Source organism: Lutra lutra, chromosome 2 (genome assembly GCF_902655055.1).
Source record: "Lutra lutra chromosome 2, mLutLut1.2, whole genome shotgun sequence".
Classification (NCBI taxonomy): Eukaryota; Metazoa; Chordata; class Mammalia; order Carnivora; family Mustelidae; genus Lutra; species Lutra lutra.
This window is the reverse complement of record NC_062279.1, coordinates 144,538,273-144,559,444: the sequence shown is the minus strand read 5'-3', so window position 1 is coordinate 144,559,444 and position 21,172 is coordinate 144,538,273. Positions and strand designations below refer to the sequence as shown.

At 55.6% G+C, this 21,172-nt stretch overlaps 1 protein-coding gene across 9 annotated transcripts in view; it reads left to right on the top strand.

Annotated features, from left to right (window-relative positions):
* The window catches only part of LOC125093508 (uncharacterized), a 69,635-nt gene that overhangs the window by 430 nt on the left and 48,033 nt on the right, over positions 1-21,172 (top strand). For 3 of the 9 annotated variants that reach the window (XM_047718789.1, XM_047718788.1, XM_047718787.1), the window contains exons 1-3: positions 10,895-11,038; positions 13,967-14,104; positions 18,393-18,638. Coding sequence is in view for 1 of the 9 variants with exons in the window: in XM_047718791.1 (XP_047574747.1) it covers positions 14,013-14,104 (92 nt within the window). In the remaining 8 variants the exon portion in view is untranslated. Of the gene's footprint in view, positions 1-1,991; positions 2,046-2,471; positions 3,360-4,554; positions 7,036-10,894; positions 11,039-13,960; positions 14,105-18,392; positions 18,639-21,172 lie in introns of those variants that run through there. The other 6 variants (XR_007125265.1, XR_007125267.1, XR_007125266.1 and 3 more) reach the window with 6 other exon arrangements.

Sequence of the window (21,172 nt, the reverse complement as noted above, 5' to 3'; positions counted from 1 at the left end):
AGGGCCCCGGAACTCTGACCCGGCTCTTGCTCCAGCGCGCCTGGCCGCAACCCCGTGGGCGCCTTGCCGCCTGGGCTGCAGGGGCTGGAGCTGTGGCTTCCTCGAGCGGCAGGGCTGCCCGCACGTCACGTCGGGGAGGACCAGCTTTTCTCCGCGTGCGCCGCATAAGTAGTGACGGTGTTGAACGGTAGTCTGCGACACCTGCAGGGGGAGGCCAGCCGCCAGATCCGGGATGGGGGCTGTTCTGGGGGAGAATGACCCAGTTTATTAATTAGTTAAGGGGCCGGAGGAAAAGAAAATAAGTAGGACTGTCTGACAAAGCTTAAAAGACACAATTAAATGGATGTGAGGACCTTATGTGGATCATGATGGAAAAAACCAACTGCACAAAAGACATTTGTGACACGGTGAGGGGAAATTTGGATACAAACAGAATGGTAAAGGAGGTCGTGACACTTGTTACAGAGAGAGAATGGCATGGTGGTTAGGTCAAAATGCCCCATTTGTTGAGGGATGCAAACGGAGTATTTACACTGTATTGCCATAGTGTTTGGAATTTGCCTTATACATACTCTTGTAAAAAAAAAAAAAGAAAATGGCAAAATGTTGAAAATGGTTGAGGCTGGATGGTGAATACCGTCCAAATTGTAACTCTTCTATTGTTTATTTGAAATTTCCTTTAATAAAATGTAGCATGATAATGTCCTTGTTTCTCACTGGCCTTGGGTAAGCGACAATCCTTGATCTGCTCACCTGTAAAACTGAGATCATTTCCTTAAAAAGATTTTTTAATTTTTTGTTTGAGAGAGAAGCAGCACACAAGCAGGGGAAGAGGCGGAAGGAGAGGGAGAAACAGGCTCCCTGCTGAGCAGGGAGCCTGATGGGGAGCTCAATCCCAGGACTCTGGACCATGACCTGAGCTAGAGGGACACGCTTAACCGACTGAGCCACCCAGGCGCCCAAAAACTTGGATTATATTTATTGTGAAGTTTAAAAAACAAATACTCATTTTCTAACATATTTGGGCTCAGAGGGAGTCCGGGCACCCCAAATAGCTTACAATGCAGCATGAGGACAGTCAGGAGAGAGTTATAGCCACCAGGTCCCGAGACAGAGACGAGCTTGTCACGAGGCCACGCTGGGGACAGTGAACCACCAGTTGGTCCAGGCTTGCCAGGAAGCCATAATCCTGACCAGTGTCCCACCCCTTGCAATCTCCCTGAGCAGGGATCTGCCTGTGCTGCCACCTCGTGGCCACACTGGAAACTTCCAAAAGGGAGCTGGGGTGTCCCATATGAAAGGGTCATTTTGCCACTGCTCTTGGGAACCTGCTAAGGTAGTTAGTTCCTTGAGGTCTTCATGAACTTGGTGCAAGTCCTCTCCACATGGAGAGGAAGTTGCTTGTATGGGAAGACTCCTAGATCAGCCCACTGATCACACTTCACAAAGGGCGTGGGTGGCCCTAGGCAGGGATGCAGGAAAAGCAAGCTCAACAGTGCATGGTGCCCCTGACAAGGAGGGGGTGACGTTTAAGAAGGTGTCCCTGGATGAAGGTTCTGCAGATGGCTCAAAGGCATGCGGGCCATGGGTGTGACCCTCCTAACCGCTGAGTGCTGGTGGCTGCCAGGTTCTGGGTGGATGTCCTATTGGGTAAGCACACAATAAGGTGATGAAAGGCCAGAGCCCTGCCAGGTTAGGTGACTTGTTCAAGGTCTCGAAGGCAGAAAAAAGCAGAACTTTCCCTTGTTTTCCTCAACTAATCTCAGCTTCCACCTGACGGTCAGAGGGGAAGCCAGCAGCATGTGTCCGTCTCCCCAGAGTGTTGGCTGCCGCCACAAACTGCATTATTATTGTCCCTCAGCGTAGATGTGGGTTTTCCTCCTTTAATCCAACTCTGAAATAAGCCAATTAAAAAAATGGGAGGGGCGTCTGGATGGCTCAGTTGGTTCAACGTTCGACTCTCAATTTCCGCTCCGGTCATGATCTCAGGATTGTGGGATCGAGTCCTTCATCGGGCTCCTCACTGAGCATGGAGTCTGCTTAAGGTTCTCTCTTTCCCTTTCCCTCTGCCCTTCCCCTGCTTTCCTTCTCTCTCTCTCTCTAAAAAAAAGAGGGGGCATAATGGGTGTGGTAGACAGAATTCTAAAACTGGGCCTCAAGATACCCATCCTCTGATTATCCAATCCAACACAAATCCCAGTGCTGATCTGAAGGCACTTTGCAGATGTAATGAAAAGGCCAAGGCAGTTGGCCTTCATGGAGATTGTCCGCTGGGCTTGACCTTGATGAGTGGAGAGGTTCCTCCAGCAAGCCACCTCAGAGAGCTTCCAAGCGTGAGAACATGGCCACAGCCACTTTGGAGATGGAAGGGTTGTGGGAGAGGGACGGGAGTGTGTGGCCTCCGGGAGCAGAGGGCGGCCTTTAGCTGATGGTCAGCAAGGAAATGAAGATCTCCGACTTTCTGTTGCCAGGAGCTGGACTCCACCAGCAACCTAAAGGAGCCCCCTGGATGCCCAGCCTGCTGGCACCTGCCACTGTGAGACCTGGAGGGGCACTGAGACCCCGAAGAATCCCGTGAGGTGGGCCTTACATTTACTGGCTTTATTGGGTCATGTTTTGGATCTCAGCACATGGGATAGATTGATCTTAGCCCTTGCTCCCTTTTTCAGCACCACTGCTCATTCTTGGCCCACTTTGGACTGTTGCTTTGTTTGGTGGCCGACTCCTCCGCCAAGGGGAAACCAGGGTTCCCCGGCTAGGAGACTTGCCTGGATGAGGGACCTGACGTCTAGCAGCAGATCTCACCACAACTCGTCTCTGGCACACTGGCTCTAAGCAGAAAGGATGTTCTTGGTAAGAAAATGCCACTAGAAGGGGCACAGATGTTCCTGTTGAAATTACCTTCTGCAAAAAGAGTCCCATCTGTTGCACAGGGAGACACAAATTCAACAGAACTCACAGCATGTCCCTGAGAACTTTGAAAGACAGCGAGCGGTTAGAAACAGCTGTTCCAGGTGCGGTCAAGGGCCCTCCGTGGGCGCAGTTTTCTCTGGGAAGACAGTGGCCTTGGCTTGCCCAAAGGATGGGGAAGGAGGGAGGAGGCGGCAAGCCCCTCGCACCTTGGGGAGAGCTTCTTATGAAGCCTGTGGACATGAGAGATAATTTGAATCTAAGGCTGATTAAATTGTTCCCCACCAGCCCCCTGCGTTTTGAGCCCTCCTGTGTGTTGGTAGAAGTCATCATCGGCCAGAAAAAAGTCAGAACCATGAAAAGCGCCGTGGGAGAGGATTGGCAGGAGGGATGGTTTCTCATTAGAAAAATAATGGAGATTATTACAGAGGCGTTGGAGGGCACGAACAGTAGGGAACCCCTGGTGCATCAGCCTTCCCCTACCTTCTGCAGCTCTCGAATCCCTGTGACGAAGCTGGGTTCTTTGTTTTTCTTGGCTCTGCGCTTGGATGGGTCCCGAGCCCAGAACCAGAACCAGAGCCGGAGGGATCTCGAGGTGATGGCTGTGATCCTGCGGGACCGCAATGAACAGGGGTGAGGCTGAGTAAGGAGGCTAGGGACACTCGTGGTATCGTGAGGAGCACATGGCTGTGCTATCCATCCCCCAGACGATGACCTGTAGCCACCAGAAGCAGTGGATGCCCCTGCTCTCATGCCTAAGCCCTCCTGGGTTCAGGGAACCAGGCAACGGTCGCCAAAGCCAAAGGTGCTAATTTCCCCCTATGCAAACATCCAGGGGACGGCAGTCCACAGCTCCCAGGCTGGCTCTGTGGTCCCAGGTTATCAGGGGCCCAGACCTCTTCCCACTTGGGGCTCTGCCCTCCCCCAGTGGTGGCGCCCGCCCTCTCCATGAAGATGGAGCTCCGGCCATCACAGCAGCATCCCCAACATTCAACCCATAGAGCTGGGGGAAGGGAAAAGTCATACTGTAGCAATCCTCAGGGAAGTTCTGTGCAGAGGGGCTGTGAGCTGGGAAGCAGGGTCACTAGTGTGCCCAGCCTGCCAGCTCACCCCTTCACATTCTGTTCTGCCCTGGCCTCCACCTGCATTCACCGATTGGACTGCTTTTTCCTTGGATGTGAAAACTTGGAAAACGCCTCTCCAAAGGGAGTTTCCAAAACGAAAGATGTTCCTTCCAGAAACAAAGCCAGTGATCTGAGGCCATAGGAAAGCAGACTGGAGCTTGGCCGCTGCTGGGGACCCTGGGGAGGTGCCCAGCCACGCCCCTGCCAGGTGAATCCCCTCCTGCCACAGCTCCGTCTGCCCACACCCTGAGCTGCAAAACAGCATCCAAAGAGCCCCACTTGGTGCTACAGATGGCTGGTGCTGGGCTTTGTTTCTGGAATAAGCAGCATCTGAGTAGGAAGCAAATGCACTTCGGTCTGGAATCTGCTCCAAAATTGGGTTTCAAAACATGCATAATGTTTTCAAGAGGTTTTTCAGGATGACTCCTGTTGCTGGTGCTGCTGGTGATGGGGGAAGGGGTTCTGCTTTGCCTGTCCTCTCTCAGGACCTTGTCTGGAGTCCCTGCCCACCTCGTTCCAGGGGACTGACCAGCAGAGACACAGGAAGGGGGGCTGGAGACATATCCCCATCCCAGAGCCTAAATCCTCCCCCGGAAGCCCTTTCTTCACTCCTGAGGCACGCCAGCACCCATCCTCGCGTGAGGAACCAAGTTAGGAGTGGCTCTGTTTGCTCACGTTGATTTGCTTTGGCCTTCCGTCCCTTACCGCTAAGGTGGTCACCACAGTGTCCCTTCCTAGTCACGTCGTGGACAGACGTCGCCGTAACCCCAGTGGACAGAGAAGGTGGCTGCTCGGTGTCCAGGGTCCAGGTCCTACCCTCTCATGCTCTGGACCTCACGCTCTTTCCAGCACCCACTGTTCCAACCTCCAGGAAGTCCCTCGTGGCCGCTGCACTGTGGCTGTTTTGCCATACCTCCATGATGAACGAGGGGCCCAGGCTTAAGTCAGAGCCGTGTCTGTGTGTCTGCATGTCTGTGTGTGTTCGGCTCTGGGAGCCCCAATCCCCGTGTTATTTCATTTTCAGATACAATGGACATCTGACCCCCACTGTGACCCCCACTGTCCCTGTCACCCCAGGGTCCTTTCCCCAATGTGCTCATGCTGGGCTTTTATTCCAGTGGAGTGTAGCGGGCACTCAGGCAGTGTGAGCGAGTCCTAATGTCCGTCTGACCATGAGACCGTGGGCTTCCCGGATGCAAAACCTCCAGCCCACCCCCAACCATGAGCGCATCACTTGGGAGCATCGGGGGCTCTGTTCCCCCACCTCCCGGTGGCTTGGAGGCAGAGTGGGCTAAGCCCAGGACGGAGGCTGGACACCAGGCCTTGGCCTTGCCCTTCCTCCCCTCCCCCCGGAGAACTATTGAGCTTCCCTGAGTTTTCCTCCAGAAATCCGTGGCAGGAAGTTTTGGTTTCTACCAACTTATTAGACCATCAGGTAAGATGCAAGTGCGTCATCCTAAAGACTTCTGAAAGTCAGTGTTTCTGGGTGAGAAATGGTACCTGGGGGTCTTTCCCCGAAGGCATCGAGAGTAGGAACCCGGAGATATCTGTACACTCATGTCCGTGACAGCACTGTCCCCAGGAGCCGAGAGGTCGGAAGTGGTCCTCAGGCCCTCAGATGGAGGGACAGACACACGGTGCGGCCCATCTGTGCGACACGATGTCATTCAACCTTAACAAGGAAGAAGATTCCGACACCTGCTGCAACGCGGATGAGACTTGAAAGCCTTGTTCTCTGTGAAATAAGCCAGACAACAAAAGGTTTGGATTGGGAGACAGGGTCTCTACAGGGTAATTAAGGTAAAATGAGGTCATCAGGGTGGGCCTGGGCTGCCATCCAGGTGTCCTTACAAGAGGGGCCATTTGGACACACAGGTGCACGGGGAGATGCAGAGATCTGTAGCCCGTCTCTGAGCCAGAGAGAGCGGAGGATGCTGGTAAACCCCGGAGGCTGGGGGAGAGGCAGGGGACGGATTCTCCGCCAGGGCCCCAGAAGGAGCCAACCCTGCCGAGACCTTGACCTTGGGCTGCCAGCCTCCAGAACTATGAGACTGTAAATTCCTATTGTGTAAGCAAGCCAGTCCGTGGTGCCCTATTACATCCCTAGGAAACTCAGATGGTGGCTGGCTTACGACAACAGACGTGTTTTTTTGTTGCTACGTCTGTGTTCAAAATTCTCTCTTTGAAGGGCACCCGCTCGTATCAGAGTAGAGCCCGCTCGACTCCATTATGGCCTCAGCTTCACTAATTACATCTGCAAAGACTTCATTCCCACAAAGGTTCCATTGACGGGCCCTGGGGTTTAGGACATCAACATGCCTTTCGACGGGATACCCCTTAACCCCTGACAGTCTGCCCTCTGGTCCCCCAAATTCATGTCTTCCTCAGAGGCAAAGTATATTCACGTTATCCTGAGAGCCCCCCAAAGTCTTAACCATTACAGCATTGAAATACCATCAGGTCAGACTCAGATCTTGACTCCTCTCTGTGTCTGAGGCCTGCGCGGGGGACACACTCAGGGAACTCGGGGAACATTGGACAGGATCCCTGAGGTTGGAGGGAAGCCCAAGACAGAAACTCGTGATCAGAATAAAAGGTACTACTGGCCTTCCATCAAGATGCTTGTAACACTGTTTTGTGATTATTTACCTAAAGCGACCTGAAAAACCTCACAAGATTGCATTTTTGTAAAACAAAGGGAAACTGTTTTTACTGACTTTTTTGTTTCTTCTGGCAGAGACTTCTTGTCTGTCCCCCAGGACAAACAGGTCTTTTGTCTCTCAGAGCTCAGGACCTGTCTCTTCCGGCTGGGCCTCCTCCTCTTCTCTCTCTCAACGGCTGGGCTCCCTGGGGTCCTTCCCATTGCTCGCCCATGGAAGGGACCCCAAATCTCTTCTTTATCATGTGCTGTGCATGCCAAGGCGAGGCCTGGCCACTTCTTTAGGGGAACAACTAAGGAAATGGGCCATTCAAATGCAGGCCGCCATCCCAGATGGTGAGAAGGGAGGGAACAGAAAGAGAAGGTTCTGGGAGGAAGAGCACACGATGCATGCAAGGCAGTTGTTGGGGAAGCCAGCGAGAAGACGGGTTTGGAGGGGTGGATGTCTGTTTCTGCCTCTACGAGATGTGCTCTCTGAAGGGGTAGTGGTCTCCGTGGAAGGGGGCAACGCCCCTGGTCTCAGGGCAACACTCTTCTGACTCTCTGGGCCTCAGTTTCCTCATCTGTGAAACGGGATGAGGAGAATGCATGAAGACATCACACAGTTGCTGTGGTTCATTCGTCATGTGCTGAACCATTCCAGGGCCCAGGTGGTATCAGACGCAGGGAGGCCGCCATAGGAGGAAAGCAAGGCTCTCAGTCTGTGGTGAATAGCCATAGTTATCAGTCCACATTGTGCCTTTCAAGTGAAGCTTGCATCATGAACCAGGGCCTGTGGGTAGAAGGGAGGGATTTGGGACCCACGTAAAGAATGTGATCACCATAGGTAGTGAGCTTGCTGTCAGCAGAGGAAATCAAGCAGCTGCTTGCTGCCCTGGCAATTACAACCAAGGTGATGCGGCTCGTGATGAGGATGTGGAGGTGTCAGGTGACAAAGGGGTCACCTGGATCGGACTCTAATTCTACCCCAAAGTAGTGAGGATCTGGAGAGCCACGTGGGCAGACCTCCAGAGTCATCAGGAGGCAGGTAGGTTTTGCGGGGAGGGGGGGGCAGGTGGCAGTGGCCTGCAGGGCCCCCTGGAGGGAGAAGAGGCTGCCTTTAGGCTGGGGGAAGGCAGTCCTGGTGGCCTGGTGATGCCCTGTTGCCATGGTGGGAGGGAGTGACCACCCCCAAAACAGTGTTCCCAGAGGGAAGGACTAAGCTGTGTGTACCACTGGATGGTGGGGTCCTTGAAGGCAGGGATGGGGTCTTCTGTGTTCATTTCTGTTTCCCTAACAGGAGAGGGCTGGGCCCACGTGAGGTCTTGGGCCTGGTTCTCTGTGATAGAATCATAGCTAGAACCTTGTGATGGCCAGTTTTCTGGTTCAGCGTGGCTGGGCTCAGGGATGCCGCAGAGGTGGTGGAACATTCTGGGTGCTTCTGCGAGGGCATCTCTGGAAGAGATGAGTGTTGCCAGCAGGTGTGCGCTCCCCCATGTGGGGGGTTCCACCCTGTCCACTGGGGGCTGGAAGAGGACACACTGGTGTGGACGCACTCTGTGCTTGAGCTGAGACCTCCGACCCATGCCCCCACAGCGCGCACGAATCCGCAGGTTGTGCGAATCCTCAGGGACAGCTGCAGGTGGAAAGAACTGTGGTGGGGGAACCGGGACCTGCGCCCCCAGCTGGCCCTGTCCCTGACTCACTGTGTGATGAGCACAGCGTCTGTTTCTCTCTGGCCCTGTTTCCTGTGCTCTAAAACAGGGCCCTGGCTTACATGCTGGCTGGAGCCCATTGTCGCTCTTGACAACACACAAGCCCCCTAGGGGAGACCCTAACCCTGGGAGGCTCTCACCTCAGTCCTCCACCCAGCCTGCCAGCTCCTCCAGAACTTAGCAGCTGATGTCACCCGCTCCTGATGTGTCCTTCTCTGGGGGAGGGGCCTCTGGCCCACTCTGGCCAGCCTCCCTCCTGCTCAGGGGAAGAGAGCTCATGGGCGAGGTCTGCTATTAGGGACCCCACATTCTTCTCTGGGCCCCGTGGCCAAGGCCTGCCCATGCTGGGGAGGCTCAGGGTTCAGTGTCTGGAGATCTATTGGCCGACAGATAGAAACCACGTTTTCCAAAATCAACTTCCCCAGCCATAAAGGGAATATTCTGGTTTCTCATTGGGGTTTTCCTGGCTTCTCTCCTTGTTCAGAACAGAGAGGAGCCATTGGCTGGCAGGGCCCCTGCAGACAGTCTGATCGCGCAGTTCCTCCTTGCTGCCTCCAGGCGGCTCTCTGCTGCTGCCAGGATCAATGCACGTGCCAGGAAGGCTGGCCCCAGGGACCCCTGCCCTCAGTCCCCCAGCCCCCATAAGCACACTGAACATCTTGCATACCCTCTGTTGTCTAGAGTCTCAGCCTAGAACATTCCTTCTTTTTCTCCTGAACTCCCTTCCCCAAGTCCTTTTGCCTGGCTAATAGCTATCTTTTGACTCATGCTCTAACCTAGCTGTCACCTCCTCCAGGAAGCTTTCCTGGATCGCCCCAAGCTACTTTATCCTTCCTCTCTCAGGGCCCTGGCCACACTGGGAGGTCTTTGCTCTTGTCTGGGCTGAGGATGAGGGCTGGGCTTGTCTCCTCTCGGGGCTGTTGAGCAGGACAGAGTGACCAGAGACAGCAGCTGCACTGGGAAGTCTGAAGGCACTGTTTCCCCCTCCATCCTTCCCCCATCACTGTTCCCTCCTGGTCCCTTCCTTCACTTTTCGGATTCCCCCATGCACTGGGATAGAGATAGCACTGCAAGGAGGCCTCCTTCTGGGCCCCTGACACCCCCTCCTGAAGGCCGGGCTTCTCTGTGGGCCGCCCCCGCCTCCAGTTCCCTGTGTCCGCCTTGATTTACTGGACATGTCGGACCTGCTTGCCAGGTGTCTGGCCCCATCTGGAAGTAAGGATCTACTTCCAGGTGATAAACGGGGCTCACTGGGCCTGGGCCCCCAGCGAGTGCTCCCAGGCACTGCTGTTTTCCCCGACTCTGCTGAGTTCAACCAAGAGAGATGATTTAAATAAGTTGTCCCCGATTTTTCTTTGTTCATTCCTGGAAATATCTTGAACACACTATTTGTGTTTTGAAAAAAATCAATGCAACAAATGGCATTCAGTATACTCTGTCGCCGGGAAGGCCGGGATCCTTTCTGTCCCTGCATTTCTATTCCTGCGGATAGGGAAGGCATCTGAGGCAGATAGGTCCCCGCAGCAGAATGCTGGAGGCGTTTGGAATTTGTCCTCACAAAACTGGGAGGAGCAGGGGCTCCAATCACTTTGCGAGACCAGGGGAAATATCTGTGTCCCTTGCAAAACTCTAACTGTGGAAACTCGTGCAATGAGCTTTGCATGCTGCTTGGCGCCCCAAGCCGAGGGCTCCACCTGGAAGGCCCGGGGCCTCCGGCCATGCTCCCGGTGCCAGCCTGGCTTCCAGCTGCTCACACCGGCGTCTCTTTGCCCGGCCAGCTATCTATGTGTGCAGTGGCTGCGAATGGGAATCAGGCCATCCCCAGGCCCGCCCTGACCCAGCAGCCGTGTGACCTGCCAGCTCCATGCCCGGCGCTGCTGTGGGCCCTGGCGCTGGAAGTCAGCCTGCTTTGGCCTTCAACGTCTGACCATGCATGGGTGAGACCATTGGAACAGCGGGCGGTTTGTAAGGGAGAGATCTTCTCCCAAAGACCTCCTCTCCAGAGTCCATCCATCACGGGTAGGGCCTGCCCCCTTTGTGGGCTCGTTCCCCAGCTGGCCCCATCTACACAACTATCTTTTCTCCACTTTCTCCCTCCCCACCCCTCCCTGCCCCTGGTGTCCTGACCTCCAGCCCCCTCAGACTGGCCTCCAGGGCCTTCACAGTTTGTGGCGCTCTGGGTTTGCTGTCCGAGGGAAACACTCATTCCTTTTGCTTGGGTGCCTTACTCATCCTTTAAGATGTGGTTCTGGCACTCCCCCCTCCACGAAGCCCTCCTGGGCACCCCCTCTATGGGTCACGTGCCTCTTGGGCCTCCCCAGACCACAGTACTTCTCTGGCCCAGCCCCACCAACCTTCATCAGTGTTGTCTTGTTGCATTTCTATTTCTACTGGCCTGAGCTGCAGCTGCTCCTGCTGCTTTTTTTTTTTTTTTTAAGATTTTATTTATTTATTTGACAGAGAGAGACACATCGAGAAAGCAGGGGGAGTGGGAGAGGGAGAAGCAGGCTTCCTGCCAAGCAGGGAACCCGATGCGGGACCCTGGGATCGTGACCTGAGCCGAAGGCAGACGCTTAATGACTGAGCCACCAGGCGCCCCCGGCCTGAGCTCCTTGAGGACGGCTCTCAGCACAGAGGAGATGCCTAATGAAGTAAGTTTTTATGGAGAGAACAGATGGTGGATAGCTGGCTGGATGGATGGATGGGTGAATGGATGGACAATGAACGGATAAATGATGGCTGAGTGGTCGGTGGATGGAAGGATGGATGGATGAATGAATGGATAGAGGGATGCATGGATGCATCCTTGGCTGTATGGTTGAATGGATGGAAGGATGCTTGAAACCACATTTCTGAGCGAATATGCTATCTTTAGTCTCAAGTTTGCATCCTGTCTATCTGAGCCATCCCATACTTCCCCTATTTCAGCCCCCCTCTTCCTTCGAACACCCAAGTCGGGGTTTCCCTGGGGGCTTTCCTGGACAGGGCGAGTCCTCTTCGATGGCTGTCCCAGGAGGCCCTGTTCTGCAGGGCCTGAGTTAGCAGGGTGGGCAGGGAGGGGTGCTGGTGGACTCCTGTACTGTTAGCCCCCGTGTTTGGTGACCCACTGAGTCTGGGGGTGCAGTAGAGACAGTGAGAAGGCTGGCTTAGCCCATTTTATTTTAAACATGCTATTTCTTTCTAATGGCAGCCCTGGGGTCTTGGGACAGACATATGAGTGGAATGGTCATCACGTTGGATCGGTAGACGGAGATGATGGAAACAGGAGGGAGGCCGGGAAGGAGGAAAGAAGGAAGCACCATGACATGGACACAAGGAGGACCTCTCAGTCCCTGGGGAGACCAGACAACACATGCACAATGGACATTCAGCTGGGAAAGTCCTTGGCATCATCCATCCCCTGGCCACGTGTACGGAGAAAGAGCTTAGAGAAGTGTGGCCTGGAAACCTGGCCAGCTGCCTGGGGGCCAGGAGGTCGGATTGTCCAGATCCAGCTTTCAAGTGGTTACAGAGAACATCTCTGCCATGCTCCCTTCCCCTGGCCCCCAGGCTCATCCTCGACTCATGGTTGTAAGGGATGAATCAGATCTAAGTCTTCAGAACACCTCCCTCCCTCTCTCTCTTCTCCCTCTCTTTAAAGCTATGGGAGATACTCAAAAAGCACCTTGAGAATTTCCAGGGCTTGCCAGGGGCTGCCAAGAAAACTACAGACTCTGGGAAACAAATAGATGGCAATGATCCTTCAGCTCAACTGAGGATGGTCTGAGGACAGAATCAGCCTCTGCCTCCTCTCTGACTCCCCACCAAAGATAGAACCTGGCCCCAGGAAGGTCCCAAGGGGGTTGGGCACCAAGGCTTTCCTCAGTGGGGTGCTCGTGGGCTGAGCCGTGCCGGCTTTCCCTGGCCCCAGGTGCCTGGGAAAGGCCATATTGCTCCATGGGGAGGGACCACAAACACCAGAGGAAAGTGTCATCCTTCCCAGCCTCCGGGCCCCTGGCTCTGGTTGCAGGTGGACTGAGGGGTGGCCAGGAGGTGGACAGAGGCCCACAGAATGTCCCAGAGCCAGATCACAGTGTAGACAGGAGCATGAGCTGTGACCACATCCCCTGGTGGTCCTTTAAAGCTGGGCGGGGACACCTTCCCCCTTCCCTCCTCCCTGCATCACAGAGTGAATGGTGCGGTGGGATAGTTCTGGGAGCCCCTCCTTGTCTGCCACTTAGCTCCCGGAGCCCTATGTCCTCTTCTCCACATGGGATTATGTTCCCAGTTTAACGAAATGATGTTATTGCGACCAAGGGCTGCCCAACCCCAGGGGCCTGAAGCAAAGGTTGATTCCTGTTCATATCCCATGCCCCTCATGGGCCAGATGACAGCAATGTGTGAAGTCTTTCTCATCCTGTGTCTCAGCTCGGGTTCCCCAAAAGTTGGCCTTGAGATAAAGCTCTGACCTTGGTTGTCACTTGCCTAAGCCCTTCCAGGCCTCTCCCCTGCCCTACTCCCTCAATGCCAGGTGCATGGGAGGGCCTTGGGCTCTGCCCCAGGAACCCTTCCCCGCCCCCTTCCTGCCAGATGGGATCCAGCCCCTCTGTGCGGGGCTCTGGCCGGCCTTGCTTGCCCATGAGAGGTGGTGCAGTAGCACGGGGCTGAGACGGGGGGCTTTGGAGCTAGGCTGCTGGCACCTGGACCCCAGCTCTGCAGGAGGTCGAGCTGAGACTTGTCTGCTCCCCTGGTGTGGCCAGAGCCCAGGGAGCCTGTGAGAAGGAGGAGGGACTGTGTTGTTCACATTGGGGCATCCCTGCAGGACTGTCGCTGGAGGATGGGATCCCCCACCCCCACCCCTGCGACTGCACTGGGCTCACTTCATTCTCCTGCCGCCACCGCAAACCAGTACTTTTGAGGACAACTTGCTTTTGCCTCAAAGGACTAGCAGTTCGTGGTGGATGTACAAAGCCCCTGCTGGGGTGCCCTGCCCAGTCTCTCCTGGGTCAATACCATGCTGACCATCACCCCCCGATCTCGCCCTCTCCCCGGGCTGTGTCCCACCTTCCCCACCCCTCTTTACTTTCCATATTTATTTAAGCACTGGTTTTGGTGTTGGGGTCAGGGGTCCAAGGGTGGAGGAGACACAGCCCTGCCCCTAGACTGGTCTTCCAGGACAGTGAGTCACAGAGAAGTCGTCCCCACTGGCTTCTGACGCAGACACCACGTGGTGTGATGGTGCCAGTGAGAGTGGACCGTGGAGGCTGGGAAGGGGAGAGGAGGGAGGGGGCGGGGAGAGGCCTGGCTCAGGGAATTAGGAAGGACAGGTGCTCAGCAGGGTCCAGGCTCAGCTGAACGTGGGTTGCAGACCCTGGGTTGTGCCAGATTCATACCGTACTGGTTGGATGGTAACCTAGGTCTCATCAGCACCCCCTTTCTCATCTCCTGTGTGCCTCCGGGGGTCATTCTGAAGGTCAAAGAAACCAGTGGGCGGGTAAGGTCTCTCTAAATACAAAGGCCTGTACCCATTTTTGATTTTTAGAATCCTACCTTCCCATGTAAATGAAATTTCATTGTTTAAACATGTTTTTCGGTGGCAGAACTAAAACCCACGACTGAAAATAAGTTGAATCACACGCTGATGAAATGTGGAATGTGGAACGTGAAGGGTCTCCCTTGATTTCCAAGTTCACCGCTGTGAACATTGCATATGCTGTCAACGCAGAAACACCTAGAAGGTAAGAAAGCTCCAGCCAGAGGGGCTGGGCTTGGCTGTGCCCTGCTGCCACTCGCTGGCCCAGTGTCCCTGGCGGGTCCCAGAGCTTGGTTTTGCCAAGTTCACAAGTTGGGAGGAGAATTGTCTCTACCTCCCTGTGTTTGTTTGGGGATTAATGGTCTTCACCAGGCCCTGCCTGGCTGCAGCCACTGTCAGCTGGGCCCGCGGCCGCCGTCCAAAGCCAGGGCAAGCGTTTAGTGGAGCAGGCTTGAGAGGGGACTAGGGCGTTGCAAACGCCAAAAAAATATCATGACTCCTGTCACGATTCCAAGAGCGATTTTCACGGCTGGTGGACAAGCTGTGTTGTTGGGCTTCCTTGTTTGGTTTGTGGAAGCCCTTTGACGCATCCCATTCAGCAGAATTCAAGTCACACTTCCCAGGTTTTAAAAAACATTGTAAAATCCACATCACCTAAAACCATCTGAGCCAGGGCCGAGCGGCCCATCCAGGGGCACAGAGGGCATTCAGAGCCAAGTGTCGTGCAGCTGTGCCCACCCTCGAGCTTTCCAAACTGATACCCCGTCCCTAGGGAGCACAGGCTCCCCCTGCCCCCTCCATGGTCCTGGCAGCCACCCCCCTTCCCGCTCTGCCAGCTCCGGAACTCAGATCTGGTCCTTCTGACAGGCTGATGTCACCGGGCTCAGCAATTCATCCGTGGGGTGGTGTGGGGAAGGGTCGCCTTCCTTTACGACTGCGTGATACTCTGTTGTCTGGTGGGACATGGTTGCATTCGCCAGTCCGTCCGCATCGAGGGGCCCTGGGGCTTCTCCCACCCTTGGCTCTCAGAGCTCTCCTTGGCCCTTTTCTCTTCCCATTTCCTGGGTCTGGCTTTCCTCCCGGCCTTGGCTTCCCTCTGTGGTCCTTCCAGGCAGCTCAGGAAGCTGAATGCCTGAGATCCAGGCTTCTGTGTCCTCAGAACTCAGGTCCCAGGGCAAGAGAGAGCCCCCCCCGCCACGGGTCCAGGCAGCCCATCCGTAGAGTCCTTCCAGGTCCAGTGCTGGGCCAGGAGATGGGCTAGGTCCTCGTTCAGGTGGCCCAGAGGTCCTGGGAGCAGGTGGGCAGGAGAGGCTTGGATGTCTTCATGGGGCACAGAGGGCTTTGATGGCAGAGCCCCGACAAAATGGAAACCAAGTACAAAACACAGACCCCTGCTGTGGGCCGCAGAGGCCCACGGGCTCTTCATCTGGGGCCACTGAACCCACTCCAAGGAGACGGGCCGCGGTAGAGGGAGCCACCTTTCCGAGCGCCTCGCAGAAGCTGATTATCCAGAGGGATTTCTGTATGAAAACCTTTCATGTTTTTGGTACAATATTTTAACTTTGGTTTTTCGGTGTGCAGATATGGAATTCTGCCAGCTTTTCTCCAAGCAGAAGGGGCCTCCCACTTCCTTTAGGGACCGTCCCAGCGGGCTGGGCTGGCCTTTCTCCTGGGCAGCTTGCGGCCTGGGGCCCGACTGGCTGGATCTGTGCCCAGGCGGCTGGCCTGCCTCTGACGTGGGGGTCCTGGTGCTCAGCTCCCTGGGTGAGGTTTTAAATCGGACGGCGATGAGAATGCTTTCTAACTGGAAGGCAGTGGGGCTGTGGGGGCAGCCCATGATCCTTCTCTTTTCCCTCTTCCAGCAGGGGTTCCCCCTGCCCCTCCAGGGGCTCTGGCTCTGGCAAACCCCCAGTTGCTGGAGCGAGGAGAGGACTTGGGGGGGTGGCAGGGGTGTTGGGAGCGTGCATGGAGGGAGGTCTCATCTGGGTACCAGGTTAGGTTTGTTATGGTTTAGAGGAGGGGTGAGGCAGAACCCGGGGCCAGTGGTGCCTTGCCTGAGCCACCTGGGGGAAGGGGTGGGAAGCAGGTGGAGGGGAGGGTGCAGATGCCCCTTTCTGAGCTTCCCGGGCCAAGTTTGGATGCCTGTGAGGAGCCAAAGGTACCAACAGATCTCTGAGCTCCTCTGTTTTATTTCTGGGGCTTTCAGACTTTCCTAGTCATTGCCCTGCTCCTTTTGGGGGGGGTGCTCAGGAACCTCCCCCATCTTCTTCATGCCCCAAATAGGTTTTAAGGTCCCAGTAGGTAGCAGGCACTGTCATAGGTGCTGGGGATCCATCCGTGTGACGCCCATCACGTGGTGCGCATGGTCCAGTGGGGAGAAGGGACAGCCAACAGCACGGGAAGTGAGTGAGCGCATCCCACCCATTGTCTGGGAGAAGACTGGGCAGAAGGGAACATGGAGGAAGGTGAAGGCTGGGCTAACGGGAGCACCTGGGACAAGCCCCCCCCTTCCCCTGCCGGGGTAGGGCTGTGAGAAGGAGCTAGAAAGCCTGGGGTGGGGCGGGGGGCCACCACCGGGGTGGGGGTGGGGGGAAGCTCAGTCCAGGAAGGGGATAGGTGGTGGGCTAAATGAGGCTGGGGGGAGGGGCTGGGTGACCAGAACACACAGTCCTTCCCAGGACCTCTGCGATCCCCCTCCGGGTGACACAGGGACCATGACATCTTTAAGACAATGAACAACTTTGCTGAGATGTAATTCTCATGCCCAATAACCCGCCCACTTTATAGGCAATTAAATGCTTTTCAGCGCATTCAGAGCCACGACCATGACCTTGGGCCATTCTTGAACAGTTTCATCTTGTCAGGAAGTAACCTGGTACTTTGAGCTGTCGCCCGTGTCTCTCCCATTCCCTGGCTGCGGCCCTAAGCAGCCACGAGCCTCCTTTCTGTCCCTCTGGATAGCCGTTCCGGATGTTTCCCATGGATGGAATCACACAGCGTGGTCTTTTGTGGCTTCCTTCCACTGAGGGTCGTGTTCTTGGGGCTCGTCCGGCTGAGGTGTGGGTCGGGTCTCCGTCCCTTCCCAGGGCTGCGGCAGTGTTCTAACGGGAGGACGGACGCATCAGCGGTTCTTGTTAAAGCTCGTACTTTCATCACGTTGGTGAAGGAGAAAGGGAGTATCAGCCCTAAATTTGAAAGTGGAAGCCAGCAGCTGGCCAGGTGCGGAGAGCTCCGGCACCTGTCACCCGGCACGCAGAGCTCCCCGGGTAACTTGGAAAATAGTTTTGGGAGAGAGCTGAACATCAGCTTTCCCTAATGTTAATATTGAGTCTCATAATCAGAATAATTATTTTAGAAATTAAATAAGTAACTGATGGACACAGCACAAAATTCAGAAGGCACAAAGGGTGTGTCCCGAGAGGCAGGCCTCCCTTCTAGCGTGCCTGGCCATGGGGCTCCTGGGCTCTTCTCAGGTCACCTAGTATGGCCAGTCCCAGCTCTTCCGCTAACCCCGCACTCTTGCCCTTGCCTGGGAATAGGATTACCAGGTAAGACACCTAATTACGTCTGAATTCCAGACAGTGAATACTTTTTAGTATAAGCATATCTCAAATAACATATGGGATATACTTACAGTAAAAAAATTAATTTGTTGTTTAATCTGAAATCCCCATTTCACTGGGTATTCTCTATCTTTGATTGCTAAAATTGGCAAGCCTGCCAGGGATGGAAAAAGAATAAAATGGCTTTGAGAAATTGAGAGTAAAATTTGGCTTTGAGAGTAAAACAAGTGACTCACATGCAAAGCTGCTTCTGGGCGGCAGCTGTGTCCCTGAGGATTTTGTTTGGGTTGTTTTATTCACATCTAGCAAATTGTTTCTAAGCGGCCCATCTTATTTTCCGTTGTTCATTCCTTCTTTCAACCCTAGAAACCTGCTGTGTGTTGGCCATGGGAGAGGTGAGCCAGAGAGCCAGATGCTGAGAGTGCCCCCTCCCGGATGCCCTTGCTACTTCCCCCAAAGCGTCAGTCCCTCAGAGCCAGCCCCGTGTGCCAGGCACTGCCGCAGTACCACGGCCCAGGGCCAGGTCTAGGACCCAGGAAGTTGTCAGTCGGTATCTGTGAGCCTGAAAATGTGCACCAGGTGTTAACTGGGTCACGTGACCCTCAGCATGGTGATGGGGGAATGCCGCAACTTGCAGAGCACCCCTTTCTTGGGGAAGTTTGTAGGACACCCTTGCAGGGCGATGTGTTTCTGACGGCTTGCCTTTCAGTGAGATGACAACAGCTCGGGTTCCCTTGCCATTTTATCCCTGAACACGGTCGGCTGTACCCCGGGGGGATTCCGGAATCTCTTCCAAGCAAACCTATCCTCGCGGGGCCTCCTAAAGGTGTTATAACTCCCGGGTGGTCCCCTTCCCTCCCCTCCCGGGGGGCAGTGGCCTCCACACGGAGTCCTGGGTCCTGAAGGCAAGCGCTTGCCTCACATGTCCAGGTGCACGGGCCGTGAAGAAGGGCAGAGCGGGAGCAGGTGGAGTGACCTTTCTCGGCATTTGCATGGAGTGTGAGATTGGCGCGGGGACGCGGACTGTGCCATGGGCAGGACACGAGGTAACAGCCAGCACTGAGCCTCTGTGTGAGGTCATTACTAGCAGGTGACCCTCCCCGTGCTGTGTGCTTATGTAGCCGCCGTGTCCTCAGCTGGAACTTGGCAAACATCACCTTCGAGTGTGTGGGCAAGGTAAGCTTTCAGGGGAAATGAGAATTTGGCAGTAATGTGTCCGGGTGGGAATTTAATAGGGTGTCCCCAGTGGGGCCCCTGCTGTGCCTTCTTCAGGCCAGCGAGCCCCCTCCAGTCCTGTTTCCCTCCACCCTGCCCTCATTTCCTTCGATGCCTGGGTTCAGAAACCAGTCTCTCTGGAGACTGAAAACCTGGAGGTGTGCCGCCAGCCGCCAGCCTGGGGCCGCGGTAAGGGCTTTTCTTTGGGAGAGGGTGACTGTGGTTCTCTCAGAGAACTGGACAAGCTACACGCTGCTCACGATCTCACTCTACAGGCAGGAAGTTCGTTATCCCTGTGACCCCCCATGCCAGGGAAACGGGCTCATATGCTCCCTGTTTTGTCTGCCCAGCATCCCTGACTCTTGGGAACTCCCACATCCTTCCACGTGACCCCAGTGGGGCTGTCAGTTGAGGGACTGACACAGGTAGGTCTAAGCGCCTGTTGTCCCGTGTGCAGTGTGACTGGGCCAATGCTGAGGGCAGGACCAAGCAGGCCCAGCATCCTTGTCCCAAGAGGTGGATGTTGAGGCCCAGAGAGTTTAAGTGACCAGCCTTAGGGCATAGAGCTAGACCAGAAGCAAGGAGGCCCCCAAGGCTGTGGCATTTACAGGGGAAAAGCCAGAGACTGAACCCTGGGCCCATGAGCAATGATGGGGTTCTGATTCTGACCTAAGGGCCTTGGAAGTGGGAGATGCGAGCGGGACCCCAAACACAACTGGAACCTTCGGTGAGAGACAGAGGCAGCCTGAAGCTCCCATGGGCCGAGGAGGGTTTGGGTTGCATGGGGATTGCTGGCGCAGAGTCACTGCCTGGGGAGGCCACTAAGGTCACTGGCTGGGACCCCCGTCCCTGCACAGGGAGAAGGGCCCACGGGAGGGGACTCCATGGGAGAGGAGTGGCCAGCCCTTCCCTGTCCTGCCTCTCCCCTCCCCCTCCCTGCCGGGTCTTGTGTGAGGAGATGGCTGCGGAGTATGGCCTCAGCAGGACCACTGGGCCACCGCCAGGATGTCCTGGCTGGGTGGAGATGGGCGTGGGAGCATGCGTGGAAGAGGGTGTGTGAGCGTGTGCAGTGTGTGAGTACATGTGCACACGTGTGTGAGTTGTGTGTGAGTGTGTCCTTCAGGACTGGGCATGCAGAGGCCTGGACACGGCGGGGCTGCAGGGAGATCCTGGAGGGGTAACGGGGGACAGGACAGAGAAGGAAACTGAGGCAGGCTCAGGCAAGTGCCCATGTTAGGATCTCACTGATGGTGGCATGGGAGGGGCAGGGACAGGGCTCTGGATGGAGAAGACTGCCCAGCTGTCTCCCTGTGGGTGTGGGCGCCACCAGCCACCCAGGCAACACCACGGGGAGCAGGAGCCGCCTGGGGGCCGGGGTGGTGGGAGGTGCTAAGAATCTCCCCACTGGGCGGCTCCTGTGGTGGAGGTCTTGGCACACGCCTGCCTGGAATTTAAACCTGGGAGGAGATCAAAGAGCCAGCCCACATGCCGCAGCCCTCCAGCCGGAGCTGCTCTAAACCCCGACCCCAGTGAAGGGAGCGGGTGGGATTTCTGCCCAAGGAACGTTCCCCAGCACCAACCATAGGGCCCGCTCTGCCTCCCTGGACGGTCCTGTTCAGCACTCCCCACGGGACCCCTCCTCCCGCCTGGACCTGGGCTGGGCACCGCTCAGGGAGGCGGCAGCGGTGGGGAGGACAGTGGACTCAGGGGGGTCTGGGTGAGGCTGCTGTGACGGGCCCATGGCCCTACAGGCCTGACCCCCTGCCCAAAGTTTGGGGCTTTGAGACATCGGACAGCTTGGCCGGGTGGGTGGTTTGTCCAGCCTGCTCTTCCCATAGACCAGGAGGCGGGTAGCCTGGTGGTGGGGTGTGCCAGCCTCTCCTCCCGCCCTGAGGCTCTCTCAGTTTTCCCTAAGTTCTCCCCCTCCCCAGCCTCCTGGCTCCAACCTGATCCTCTCACCCATGGCCATGCAGCTGTGAGAGGAGGAGTTGCCTAGCCAATATTCCCTTCCCATCCTACATCAGCCAGAACCCTGATTTGGTGTCAGGTTGCACTCTGTCCTGATAAAGGACAGATACCAGGCACACTTGCAGTTTGGGTGGCCATGAGACCCAGTGCTGTCCTTGAAATCTGAGTGCATTTCTGGGACCTACTTAGACTTTGCCTTCTTGCCTGGAATGGTGATGTGGTGCCTGGTGTTCTGGCAACCAGTTTGTGAATATAAGGAAGGAAACTACGTGCTGAGGATCTTAAAGCAAGAAGATAAGAAAAAAGCCTGGGTCCCTGAACAAATTCTGAAACTTTTCAATGAGCTCTGGATTGTTGCTATCTAGCCTGCTTGTTGAAAGGGTGGTGGGAGAGTCTTCTAGAACCTTCCAGTGGAGGGAATTGCCATGAAGAGGAATGGCAATCAGAACATAGCTGGAGGGTCCGAGGGCTGGGATGCATTCTCTTATTCTTTCTGGTTCTTTGTCTGAGTCTTTCTGCTCTGTTCC